The sequence below is a fragment of the Urocitellus parryii genome, chromosome 4, assembly GCF_045843805.1.
Source record: "Urocitellus parryii isolate mUroPar1 chromosome 4, mUroPar1.hap1, whole genome shotgun sequence".
NCBI classification, from domain to species: Eukaryota; Metazoa; Chordata; class Mammalia; order Rodentia; family Sciuridae; genus Urocitellus; species Urocitellus parryii.
Window position 1 is genome coordinate 127,133,169 of NC_135534.1, and position 14,394 is coordinate 127,147,562.

At 31.3% G+C, this 14,394-nt stretch overlaps 1 protein-coding gene across 8 annotated transcripts in view; it reads left to right on the forward strand.

Annotated features, from left to right (window-relative positions):
* The window catches only part of Agtpbp1 (ATP/GTP binding carboxypeptidase 1), a 169,106-nt gene that overhangs the window by 122,206 nt on the left and 32,506 nt on the right, over window positions 1-14,394 (forward strand). For 7 of the 8 annotated variants that reach the window (XR_003302792.2, XM_026410611.2, XM_026410613.2 and 4 more), the window contains 6 exons: window positions 1,436-1,523; window positions 4,990-5,134; window positions 7,596-7,749; window positions 8,817-8,997; window positions 10,276-10,405; window positions 11,380-11,511. Coding sequence is in view for 7 of the 8 variants with exons in the window: in XM_026410611.2 (XP_026266396.1) it covers window positions 1,436-1,523; window positions 4,990-5,134; window positions 7,596-7,749; window positions 8,817-8,997; window positions 10,276-10,405; window positions 11,380-11,511 (830 nt within the window). In the remaining variant the exon portion in view is untranslated. The remainder of the gene's footprint in view (window positions 1-1,435; window positions 1,524-4,989; window positions 5,135-7,595; window positions 7,750-8,816; window positions 8,998-10,275; window positions 10,406-11,379; window positions 11,512-14,394) is intronic. The other variant, XM_026410615.2, reaches the window with a different exon arrangement.

A 14,394-nucleotide genomic window follows, 5' to 3' on the forward strand; every position in this document is an offset into this window, starting at 1 on the left:
ACATTTGGTCTTTGGTTTTGTGGGATTGGCTTATTTTGCTTAGCATGATATTTTCTAACTCCAAACATTTACTGGCAAATGACATAATTTTACTCTTCTTTAAAGCTGAATAATATTTCATTGAGTGTATACATCACATTTTCTTTATCCATTTATCTATTGAGGGACACCTAGGTTGGTTCCATAGTCTAGCTGTTGTGAATTGAGGTGCTGTAAACATTGATGTGGCTGCCTCACTGTAGTGTGCTGATTTTAAGTCCTTTGGGTATAAACCAAGGAGTTGAATAGCTGGGTCAAATGGTGGTTCTATTCCAAGTTTTCTGAGGAATCTGCATACTGCTTTTCATAGTGGTTGCACCAATTTACAGTCCCACCAGCAATGTATGAGTGTACCTTTTTCACCAGATCCTCGCCAACATTTATTGTTGCCTGTATTCTTGATGATTGTCATTCTGACAGGAGTGAGATGAAATCCTGAGTAGTTTTGATTTGCATTTCTCTAATTGCTAGAGATGTTGAACACTTTTTCATATATTTGTTGATCGAGTGTATTTCTGTTCAGTTCCTTAGCCTATTTATTTATTTATATTTAATTAATTAATTTATTTATATCCAGAAAATCAAGGAGACTACTAAAAAACCTGTTAAAATTAGTGTATGTTTTAGTTAATGTAATGTAAGATAAATTTTAGAAAATAAATAGTTCTTTATTGTTGAAATAGAAAAATAAGAGTCAACAAAATATTTATGTATCCAGAAAATGATTATATCCCTAAATTTGAATTTGAGGAAAGTCAAACCAGATCTCAATAAAAATTTTCAGCCTTCCTAAAATTAACATATGAATTTAATCAATACCAGTTAGAAACCTAGCACATCATCTTAGGAAACTAAAATAAGATGATCCTAAAGTTTACGTGGAAAGACATTTATAAGAATATTCAAGAAAAATATATTTAATTCTGTTTTTATTACAGTGTCTGCATTACAGACACATGTTTATATTGTGAAGGGTGGGGGAAACAATATGCCATTTTGTTGGCCTTTTTTTTTTTTTAAAGTGGGGAAAAAACTCAAAAAGCCTTAATTAACTTTAGTGTAAATTGGAATGCACAGGGAGATTTATACAGTGTTTCTTTATATATATTTTTAGCTGTTTTACTCATTAAAAGAAATAGGTTTAAGGAATATGTTATCATTAATTGATATAGAAAATTTAATAGAAAAGATTTAATGGCTTTTCATTCAAAAGTTGTAATTCCATTTTAAACTAAAAAAAAGAGTAATATTAACTTAGATTTTTTAAGAAATTTCTTGGATTTTTAAAAATACATATTAAAAACAACATAATTTATTTCAGATTTCCTGTAGTCAGAAATTCTGAAAATAATTCTCTTTCTCTTTTAAAAATATTTTCTTCCTCTGTCTCTCAAAGGTATGCAACCACTCATGTATTCAGTTCAGGAAGCATTAAATGCCAGACCATGGTGGATTCGTATGGGTACCGACATTTGTTACTATAAGTAAGTATTCTAAGAACAGAATACCAGCTTACAAAAGGATGTTTCTTGGAATTATGATGCTATGCTTTATTAAACTTCATTCAATAAAACTAATATTAGAATTTATAAGTAATAATAGTTTTTTTTTGGTCCTGTGATTTCAAATACAATTCTGATCTTTTTGCTTCCCATACTAACACACAAATATTTATCTTATTTTAATTTCTAAAATATTTTAACCAGAGTTGTCTTTCGCAATTGACATTGACAGTTAATTTTTTAAAATATTTTTTTTTAGTTGTCAATGGACCTTTTTTAAAAAAAAATATTTATATACGGTCCTGAGAATCTAACCCAGTGCCTCACACATGCTAGGCAAGCGCTGTGCCACTGACAGAACTCCAGCCCCGGTGCAGTTCGTCTTGATGCATATAGGTGATCTACTTCAGTGAGCTAGAATAAGTGCTAGATATCATTTACTATATCTGTAGAATAATTGGATTATCCTTCATCTCCACTTTTAAATAATCTATTGCTTTCCATTTTACTCTATTTTTCATGTAATGTTTCCAGATAACTTCTACTTTTGAATCCAGCTGGCATCCTGCTTCTCTGCTATTAATCTCAATCTAGAAATTTCTGTATAGTAGATTTTGACTTAGCATTATATTTAAGTAGCATTAATATCCCATCTTTTAAGAATATTTTTAGCTTTGTCTGTTAGATGGTGACTGTTTTTTAAAATTAAACTATTTTAATGATTTATGACATGGCTTTGGATAAACCTATATCTTAAATGCTTTTTACTTGCTGGGAAAGAAATGTTTCTTGGGCTTCGTCTCAAGAAGGTTCCCCACTCCTACAGTTATTAGCAAAATAAGTAGTAAATAAGATTGGAACAGAAATAAAGGTAAAATGTAATTTATTTACATTTGAATAGATCTCATATTTGTATATTTCTCATAAAGTTGGAGTTAAGCAGTCATGACTTGGTAGTGTGCTTGGCTATATTTTGGCAGAATGATTTATAGACTGTTAAAGGGTAAAACAGTGTCAGAAAAATATTTCTTTCATGCTTCTCTACTTTTGCATAATAGAAATCATCAACCATTGAATACTTTTTCATATTGCAGAATGAGTGATCATAGCATGACGAGTTGTTCTAGTCTATATAAGGAGTTATGTCAAAGTTGTTTAGTTTAATTTTTGTTTTTTTCTCTTGGCTGCTCCAAGGTAACTCATGATCAGTTTAATTCCACAAGCATTTATTAGCCACTTCATATGTAGCAGACATTGTTTTAGTTGTTTTCATGAAACCTGAGATAGTAGAAATTAAAGTGTACTTTTGCATTGTGTCTTAATTTTTTGTGTTAGCTAAGTCCTTTGATGCTTGTCTGTCTTATCTGTAGAATGAAATAAAAGTACCTTCCACTAATATATAAGCTAATATATAAGCTAATGTATGTTGTGCTGGTTTATATAATCATTCTGCTAGAGAGCTGTTATGTGGTGATTTCTAATTATATGTTAAGCTTTCATGGGAGAAGAGTTGAAAGTCTTTTGCATGTTCCTTAATCCTTAGTACCTTGATATTGGGTATCTGTTCAGGACACAGTGATTAAGTTAATGAAATCTATTTCAGTTTGAAAGTCCCTCCAATATATATGTGCATGAATAACCTAGAGGCCCTGGGTTTTCAGAAGGACTTTTTAGAAATTAAGTTTATAGAATATCTTTAATGTAAAGTCAGCAATATTTGAAGTCTTTAAAACTCCAAGTTACTTAACAATGTTTTATTATGGAATCTTCAAAGATTTATAAAAGCAGGGAATGAATGGGATAATGAATGCCCCATGTGTGCATTGTCCAGTTTCAATAGTTATCAATACATTGTAGGTTTTGTTTTAGTGAATTTTTTTAAACACAGTACCTTTATTTTATTTATTTTTTTAATATGGTGCTGAGGATCGAACCCAGTGTCTCACACATGCTTGGCAAATGCTTTTCCACTAAGCTCCAACCCCAGCCCCAACAGTGAATTTCAGAATTATCTGGAAATTTCCAATTTCCAGATACCATATTTTATCCAGAAATAGTTACATATATATCTCTAAAAGGCAAAGATCTTTTTTAAAAAATATTTTTTAATATTGATAGATCTTTATTTTATTTATTTATATGTTGTGCTAAGAATCGAACCCAGTGCCTCACACATGCCAGGCAAGTGCACTACTGCTGAGCCATAGTCCCAGCCCCAAGACAAAGATCTTTTAAGACAGTCAAACCACAATGTCATTTTCACACCTCAGAAAAATTAAGTAAAACACTTAATATGATGAAATATTCCAATGTTCAAACTTCACCAGTTGCTTTATAAATATTATTTTGCAGTTGGCTTGTTTCAATTAGAATTCAAACAAAGATTACATATTACATTTTTTAAGTGTAAAAGAAGTTAAACATGATTTATTTCTGCTACCAAGGAACCAAAGGAATTAACAGTTATCAGAATAAAACACAAAATCATCAAATACCTGTGAAAAGTAGCTTATGTCAGCTGATATCTGCTGATATTTCCCTTGCTAATCATACATCACATATGATTGTTTTCTTCTTACCTGGGATTAAGCCCAGGGGAGTTTAACCACTGAGCTATATTCCCAGTCCTTTTTTATATTTAGAGAAGATTCTCACTAAGTTATTGAGGTCGGCTTTGAATTTGTGATCCTCCTAACCTCAGCTTCCCAATCTGCTGGGATTACTGACATGCACTACTGTGCCTGGCATCACATTTGATTTTTTTTGAAATATCCTTGTAGTCCTTTTTAGTTTACAGGATTCTCTTTTCTTTTTTGTAAATCTCTAATTCATTTGTTAAAGAAACTGGAGTATTTATTATGCAGAGTTTACCATAGTTGGATTTTACCGAGTACATCTGTGGTATTAACAAATACCTCATCAATTTCTTATACATTGGCAGTTAGACTTATCAGCTTAATCAATTTCAGGTTTGATATTTGGCAAGAATACCTTGTAGGTGGTTGGCGAGTTTCTATTGCATCACATTAGGAAACAGCATCTTCTTTGGTTATTTTTTCTTTTGTAATCTTAAGATTGATTAGTCAGTTCAGATATTGGACCTGATCCATCCACCACGAAGGTATCCATCAGCCTTTCATTTAATAGTTGCAGTTACTGATGATCATTGGCAGATTCAGATATATTTGGTTGTTATAGAATGGGGTTCTAAAATTTTACTAATGTATTAGTTTCATTTAACCAGTTAATTGGGAAGTGATAAGTAATGTTGTTGACTAATAACATTTTGCTGCTTTGTTAGTACTAAGTCTACATAGAATATTTAAATTAAACTTTTTATAGACTGGGGTTTTTCTTTTTTCCCTGAAGTTCTATTTAATAAATTAGAAAGGAAAATCAGAACTTTTATGTGGATGAAATAAACCTGTTTTATGCTTTTTAATGGCAGAAATCATTTCTCAAGAAGTTCAGTTGCTGCAGGTGGACAAAAGGGAAAATCCTACTATACAATTACATTCACTGTCAATTTTCCACATAAAGATGATGTTTGCTACTTTGCTTATCACTATCCATATACGTATTCAACTTTACAGGTGAGAATTCAAAATTGTTATTCTGACTATTATTGCATATATAAGTTATGTATCAGATAATTGAAGAAAAGTTGCTTTTAATGAAATACCTTAACAAAGTTTAGTGTTGAAGGTGTTAGAATTTATTGAAAATGTTAAAGAAGGATAATATAAATGTGATCCCATCTTACTGAAAAACATATGAGGAAAGTTTAATAAATTTTTTGCTTCCCATCATTTGTATATTTCTATAGTTCTCTAAGCTGATTCCCAATTTACAAATTTTAACTAGGTGAGATTTCCACTTTATTTAACCAGAACATTGAATCTCCTAGAAAACAGAATAGTAGAAAAATGTGGACACAATTTGAATTTTTCTGTAGCAAAAGATTTCATTTTGGAATCCTAGATCCAGACTCCTTAGAATATAGGGTATAAGCATTGTTTTGTGGGACTTTTAATTCAAATAATTAAATGACCAACTATAGTAGAGTTATTCTCAGAACAGAATATTAGCCTTAATGGTCAAGGATTGTGATAGTGTGATCATTTTACCAAAAAAGAAATTGGAGCAATAGGATTAGGAACAAACTTCCAAGTTATTAGCAGAAAATGAAAATTGTGGTCTGTAGAATAGAAGAGGTGTCAGACTGAGAATACAAAATGAGCCTCACAGTATATTCATAAAGGTTACAACCTACAACAAAGGTATAATGTTCAGGAATCTGTGCTGAATAATATAGTATCAGAACATATACTTCATGGCCTAGTTGTATTTTTGGGTAATTCATCCTAGGAAAACAATTATGAATGTATTTTTAAAAATGTATCTTTGGGACATTTTTATTTACCTGGTTATATATTTTTTTATTTTTTTTATTAATCTTGCCTTTTTAATGTACTCTGAATTCTTATTTTGTTTAATCCTACTACCATGATCTTTCCAGACATTATTATTGTTCTTTACCTGGACTTCTGCCAGCTTCTTCCTACTGGTGGTTCTAGGATTCACTTTTACCTTCTTTTTTCTTCCTTGGTCTCTTCCACACTGTGGCCAGAGGGCTGGCTCTTTTATGGCAAATCTCATTTTATAATCCTGTATTTAAAACTCCAGCCCTGTGTGAGTCTAAAGTTCTTACATGATTTCATTTATTTTTCACTTGTTTGCCATTTCCACATACTGTTTGAATTGTTGTTTAATAATTATTTTAAAATAGGCTTTAAAATATATTCTCACTTAAGTTATTAGCCATGGAATTGCAATTTTAATGTGCTAGACATTTTTTTTCTAATTCACAGTAAAATACATACTTATTAAACTTTTAAAAAGGGTATCTGTGTATCACTACCTGTATACACAGGTAGTGTGTATACCATGCTTTGGGAAAGGTCTTCCAGCCCTTCATTCTGTTATCAGCTTCTCTATTTCTCAATCTTGTTCCTCTGTTCTAACTATAATGAATCTTTTGGAGTTCTTTGAAGTATTCTTATTCTGCCTTATCTTATGGTATTCCTATTTATTTTCCTTTTGCCTGCATTCTTCGTTTCTGTCCCCTTCAATCATCCTTTGGATCTCATTTTAAGTATAACCTTCTCTAAAAGACCTTTCCTCACTGCCCAGAGGCTTCCTCTCCTTATTATAGGCTCTCATAGTAATAGAATCCAGTTATTCATTATTGTATCCCCAATATGTCCCACATGCTTTTTGGCAAACAGTGACTGCTTGAATCAGTAGTGATTATGCAAATGCACATAGGCAAGATGTGAGAACTAAGTATCTAAAATAAGGGATTGGACAATATATTTTTCTGAGGTGATGCAATATTCATAATTACAAACCTGTGTATATGTATAAATGATTTAGTGGCAAAATCAAATTGTAAAAAGTCATATGTACTTATGTTTTTGGTTATATATTCTGCATTTACTAGTAGTAATCTGGGTGACAGAGTTGTGGGTGTTCTAAACATTTTCTGTGGTACTCTGTTTCTTGCAGACATTTTGTAATGAGTCTGTATTGATCTTGAAATCAGGAAAATGTTAAAAAAAGTGTGCTACATGATTTTTATTCTCTACCTTTAAGATTGCTGTAATAGGTCTGCAGTCACTTATAATTCTAAAATTCAGAAAGTTTTGAAAGCCAAAGACTTTTCATAGTTCAGATTGGCAAAGCCTGATCTGAACTTTTTGTGAGCTTATTTAGACTACTGATTCTACTTAAGATCTTTTCATAGGTTTTGCTACAGAAATAATAATGTTTCTAAAAGCTGATGCCCCTGACCTAACTCTGCTGGTATACCCTCTGTACCGCCTTTCTTGAATTCCTCAAATACTAATGTTGAACTACATCTGGCCTTGAGGGTTTTGGATAAGATAAGAATTGGATTTGCTTCTATTTATATGGCAATCTGGATGTATTATTTCTACACATCATAGGAAGTTTTAAAATGATTATATACTTTGCTTTTAAATTTTTATCAAGATGCATCTTCAAAAATTGGAATCAGCACACAATCCTCAGCAAATCTATTTTCGAAAAGATGTGTTATGTGAAACCTTGTCTGGAAACAGCTGTCCCTTGGTGACTATAACAGCAATGCCAGAGTCTAATTATTATGAACATATCTGTCAATTCAGTAAGTCTCTCTTCTTCACTTAAATTATTACTTATTCTCACATATTTTTTGTTGTACATATTTTTTATGTACAGCAATAATAATACAAAGAACAGGCATCAGAAAACTTGAATTCTAATCTGTTCCTGCTACTGCTTACCCATTTGCCTACCTCTGTGCCTTAGTTTCCTTGTCTTAAAAGTGAGGGAGCTGCCTGAGATGATCTCCAAGGTTCCTTTTGAAGCTAGTATTTTTTAGTTCTTATCCTTAGAAATCAAACTCAAGATAAAATACAGTAATTTTGAGAGTTCAGGTAGAAATGTGATCAATTTAAATTAAATTGAAAAATTGATAACTAATTTTATTTATTAATAAAATAATAAACAGCCAGAAACTTATTAAGGTTTTGTTAGCTGGGACTGTACTGGCACTATTTTTCTTTGCCATTTTTATTTTTTTTAAAATGCCTCACAAATTTAGATGTGGTAGGAAAAATAAGTTCTTCTAATTTTGATAAGAAGATTAAAGTATTTTCAGGAAAGAAAGAGTTTTTTACATATGAAATTATGAATAATGAACTGAGTGATTATTTTTAGACATATTAAAATATATAGTGAAAAAAAATTTATTTTGGTAAATCTGAGCAGATTTTTTCCCCTGTGCTTATGATAATGGGGATATGATTATATTTTCCTTCTATACCACATGATATTTGAAAAATAATTTCATATTTTAAATTTTCTCAATTACTTATTCTTTGCAAAATCAAAATTAAATTTACATTAAAGAACTAATTTTTATATGTTAGGTTAATCATTAGGAAGTAAATAAGTTGTTCAAATACTATTTATTGTTTTATGTTTGTATTACAAGCTCCTTCAAGACATGGTTTATATATTTTTTTATTTGCTTTCTCTATAGGGCCTAGTGCAGTGCTTGCTTACATATGCTACATGCAGAGTGAATTCTACCATGAATTTATATTAGAATTCACAGTTGAGAGAGACATTGTTGAAGTCCAAAAGTGAAATGTAATACACTCTTTTTGTACCTGTTCATTGTAATTTGAGATTTTATGTGTACTTTAGGAAATCGTCCTTATGTTTTCTTATCTGCTCGGGTACATCCTGGAGAAACTAATGCAAGTTGGGTTATGAAAGGAACATTGGAATATCTCATGAGTAATAACCCTACTGCTCAGAGCTTGCGAGAATCCTATATTTTTAAAATTGTTCCTATGCTAAATCCAGATGGTGTCATCAATGGAAAGTAAGTTAAGCAATAGTTACAGATTTTTTTTTATAGATTATTATAGATGTCCTTTATAATTGTGTCCAGGTTAATTCAGAAGACATCTAGTGATTTTTCTAGAACAAAGAAATTTTCCAGTGGGGAATAAAACTTCTAAGTGAAAATATATTTTATATGCTAGCAGTAGTATGATATTTTAAGAATTCTATATCCAAGAGAATATGATGTCATAAAATCTCTGTCTTTGCTTGAATTGTTTTAGAAAAATCACAGTGTTAGGGTAGGCAAAGATTTTTAACACATACTTCTCATTCTCTTTTTATTTGTTAATAGTGTGATCTTAGGTTGTTCCAAGATTAAGAATCTTTTGGGGTGTCTTTCCATGATATGGAATGTGAGCCTGTTTACTTTTCCTGATAGAAGGAGGTATAGTTTCTGATAGAAGGAATTCTTTAGACTGACATTATTAGAAAATAATTACTTTTTAATTGAAGGTAGTTTATAGTCAGTTCATTAAATTTATTCTGGCAATTTGACAAGGTTTTTGTAGTGCTTTTAAAAGGTGGAGTCTAGTCCAACAGTCATGAACATTTCCAAAGATGTGGATACCATATCTTATGTATTGAGTAAGTACAAGTGGCAAGGGTATTTTTTATATTTTAGGAAGTTATTGAACTTTTTTAAAATAAAATTTCTTTTTTAGTTAATGGTTATGGAACTAAAATAACTCAAAAACATATTGGCCAGCTAGAATTCTATGTACCTTTCTTTTATCACTTTCTGATTTTTTTGCTTTAGTTTTTGTTTAATGGCTTCAATACTTAGTATTTATGAATAAGTGACAGTGTATTTACATTGTTACAAGAATATTACTTCTTATTTACTTGTCTTTCTCAGGAGAGCCTAAATAGCACAGAATAATGAATGCAATCAAGATATAGAATGTTAGTATAGCCTGTGGTTATTTTGTAGTCAGAATGGAAAATATGACCATTAATAAATTTTATAAAGTATGGAATAAAACACCAGAATTGAGAATTATTTTTTCTATAGCTTGCATGTTTTGATTATAAATTAAAAAACCTATCATAGTTAAATATATGTGACCCAAGTTCTTGCATATAACAAGTGCTCAATAAATGTTTACTTTTAATGTAAACTGAATGTAATATGTTTTCAGTCAAGCCTACTATCTATATCTACTCAAAACACTAGAATAAAGGCATAAAATTAAATTAGAAATGTACATAAGGATTATTGGGTATCAGTTTTTTATATCTTTGTGTTTACATATAGTCACCGCTGTTCTTTAAGTGGAGAGGATTTGAATAGACAGTGGCAAAGTCCAAATCCAGATTTACATCCTACAATTTACCATGCTAAGGGTCTGCTACAATACCTGGCAGCAGTGAAACGTTTACCACTGGTAAGTGGCAATGCTTGTTTTTACTTTGTATAGTCAAAAAATGTTTTTATTGATTAATGACTTAACATTATAAAATAATGCAGATTATTTTCTGGTTATTTTTTATTTTATTGTGTAATAATTTTGGTGTCAAATAGTATACTGAATTCATTTTCTTATTTTATCAAGTTGATTATTTATAATTTCTATAGGCCTTTTACTGTTTTTTTAATGTATATTGGTAACTCTTGGTTTTAAGTTTTAAATATTGAACTTCATTTTTTAAACAATACTAAAGTGACCAATTATGTCTTTCAAATTTCAAACTAGTGGAAGCTAATATTGAGTTCTTTGATCATCTCTGAAATGCTGGAGTGTACACGTGGGAAATGTGGCAGGCATGGTGTGAGACCATTCTGGACTTCATATACATGTTCCTTCTGTTTTTACCAGTTTTTGATTTTTGTTTTATTAGTGTTTAAATTATTTAATCTTCCTTTGGGAAATACAGAAAAACTTTGTTGAGGGATATAATTAACATATGAATCTTATCATTTATTTTGCATTTTAAAAATAATTCTCTTAAAAATTAAATTGACACCTTTTAAAGTAATGTTTTTCATGAGAGCATTGTCATATTTTAGCAAATCTTTAAGACCATGGTGAATGTAGATATAGATTTGAACTATAATTGAATTTGTTACTTCTTAAATGGTGAGTGGTAGATTCAGAAGAAAAGAACTTCTGACTTGGTGTGAAATCTTCAAGTGATTGGGCAGTGTTGGAGTTAAGCAAACGTCCTTTCCAGAACTAGATGTTATTTCTTATTAAATGGTGGTTCTGTTAAAATAGACCAAGAAATATGGAGATGTCCCTTAGCTTGATATTAACTAACTTTACTTGAAGATATGTGGATTTGAAGATTAAATAATTAAATAATAAATAATTAAAAGATTAAAAATTAAGTAATTTTTAAAATCTATTATCTTTTCAAGGTTTATTGTGATTATCATGGCCATTCTCGAAAGAAGAATGTATTTATGTATGGATGCAGCATCAAAGAGACAGTATGGCATACCAATGATAATGCCTCTTCATGTGATGTTGTAGAAGATATGGGATATAGGGTAATTACAGATGATTAATGAGTTTTGAGTTTTAAACATGTAAACTACAGAAAATAATTTTACGTATGAACTGCTCAGATTCAATAAATATTGACATCATACTGTTTTTGTTTCAGATTCTTCATTTTAAAAGTTTTTATTTTCACACATAGATTTTTCATCTATTTGGAATTTTTTAATGAGATACAGGGATCTAATCTTTTTGCCCAGGGATACCAGTTATCTCAGTACCATTTACTAGATAGTACATCCTTCCTCTGTGAATTTGATGAAGCCATCTATTATATATCTTGTTTTTACATGTATGGGTGTGTTGTGAGGCTCTCAACTACTATAGTCATTCTTGTTTCTTTCTCTTTGTATGCCACATTTTAATTATGGTAAACTTATAATTAATATTGATATCTGATAGGACAAAGTCTCTTATTTAAAAGTGTCTTTGGCTCTTTTGTCTATTTTTCTTCCTTGTGAATTCTACAATCAGTTTGTGAACAAACTTTGATGAGATTTGGGTCAGCGTTTTCCTGAATCTAAATTAGGCAGGAGAGAATTATTATTATGATAATGTACAGCATTGCTATCTATGACATTGCGTATCTTTTTCTTTCTTTTATATTTTTAAATAAATATGTAAAATTTCTCCACATAAGAGTGATATTTCTGTTAGATTTTTTTCCAAATACTTAAATACATTTTGTTGCAGCTGGGAATGAGATTTTTATTTTTCTCTTGCATTTCTCCTAGTTCCCAATTGACCATTCATGTGCATAGGAAAGCTATAAATCTTTTATAAAAAGATTACATATCAGAATGACATTGAGTTTCTTAATAGCAACATTAGAAGCAAAATCTCTGTGGAGCAAAACTTTCAGTTCTCAGCTAGATTTCCAACCTATAAATTTTATAATATAACCTGTCAATAAATGTAAAAGTAAAAAAGTATTCTCAGATATTGAAAAGTCTCAGAAATTTGCCTTACAAATAATTTTTCTCTAGAAGACACCATAAGATATTCTTGCCAGAATCAAGGAGTATTCTGAGAAAGAAGGTGGTTAAATTCAAGCGAAAGACAAGGCCCAGAATAAAGGTGTTTCGGGAGCCTCAGTATATATCTGAAATGCCCGATGTGCCTAGCATTCAACAACTGCTACTGCTGCACTATCTTCACAGAGTTTAGAGCCTAAATAGGTTAAGCCACATTAAGTGATTAGATTAACAGAGTTTAAGGATATAAAGGAGAAATAAGGAATATGTAATGCAGACCCAGATAAACCATGTGTGAAAGTGAGAGGCCCAGAGGGGAGAAAGCTAGACCAAAGAGCACATACAGTGTTTCCATGTGTGGGTCTCTTGGAACATCAGCACCGTCACCCCACTTCTTGCTTATTATCATACTTGCTTAATGTCATATACCTCTCATAGGAATTATTACTTAGTCCCCTAAAATGAAATTAGGCCTTACATGCACAAGATTATATTTCCTTTATAACCCTAAAGAATTGTAATTTGGCCTGGCACAGGCCACCATATGCCAGGCCTGCACCACACACACCTGCCATCCAGGTGAGGCAGGAGGATCTGCAAGCTTGAAGCTAGCCTCAGCTACTTTGCCAGTCCCTAAGCAACTTTGCAAGAACATGTCTCAAATTTTTTAAAAATGAAAAGGTCTGGAGAGGGGTGTCCAAAAAAATTGTAATTTAAAATTTGGTATGATATTATTTGGTTAGTGTGTTTCCCTTTATGCTACATGATAAGCTTCATATGCCTAGCAGTTCTGATTTGTTCACTTTTGGGAACACAGTAACTATGTAGCACAAATCTTTATTCATCTCAACCATTCAATATATTTGTTTGATGAGTTGGTGGATGACAGGCAGACATGACCTGGGGAGATAAATACAAGTTATCTTTGGTCTTGGTTTTTTAAAATTTTTTTATTCTTTTCTCCAGTTTTCTTTGTTTGGTTAAATATCTGGAATTTTTTATGAAAGGAGACATAAAATGCTGCTGCAGGTTAGGTAAAATACATAAATCAGTTTTTCCCTTAAGTAATTTGTCAAGATGTTACCTGGCATTTTAGACACTACCACTCCAAATAGTTTTATGACCAGATATGTCTGGTGTTCACATTTGACACAGTTTATATTATTGTTTCTTGTCTTCAAGATTCCTAAGATGCTTTACATGTTAGTGAGCATCTTACATTTCCAAGGTTGTTGAGGGGAGTGTGAGTGTGAGTGTTGAGTGTGTGTGTGTGTGTGTGTGTTGTATCTATGAGAGAGAAAGTAGAATATTTCACACAATTCCATCATCATGTGTGTTATTTCTACTTGATGCTGTAACAAAATAACCAGAAGTGTGGGCTTAAAACAGATTTACTTACAGTTCTGAAGTTCTGATGCAGGTCTTTACTGGATTAAAATCAATGTGTCAGCAGGACTGCATTGGTTCTTGGAATCTATAGGGTAGAATCATAACTACCCCCCAGGCAAACAGCTCCCTGTGTTCCTAGTGTCATCATCTAGAAGGAATCAATTCAATGATCTCTTGCTTCCATTGTCACATCATCTTTTCTCCCTCCTCCTGCCTTCCTCTTTTCCCTAAGGAGGGCCCTTGTGATGACCTTGGGTCCACTGAGATTATCTATAAAGTCTCACCTCAAAATCTTTAACTTCATCACATCTGTACAGACCTTTTGCCATGTAAAGTAACATATTTTCAGGTTCTAAAGATTGAGATGTGGACATCTTTGATGGGCCATTAATCATTCTGACTACCGTACTATGGAACTCTCTTTTTTGCTGATATTTTCATGGATTAATACACATAAAAACTATCTTTGTTTTTTATGATAAATTATTGCACTTCCTTGTCCTTTTAGTA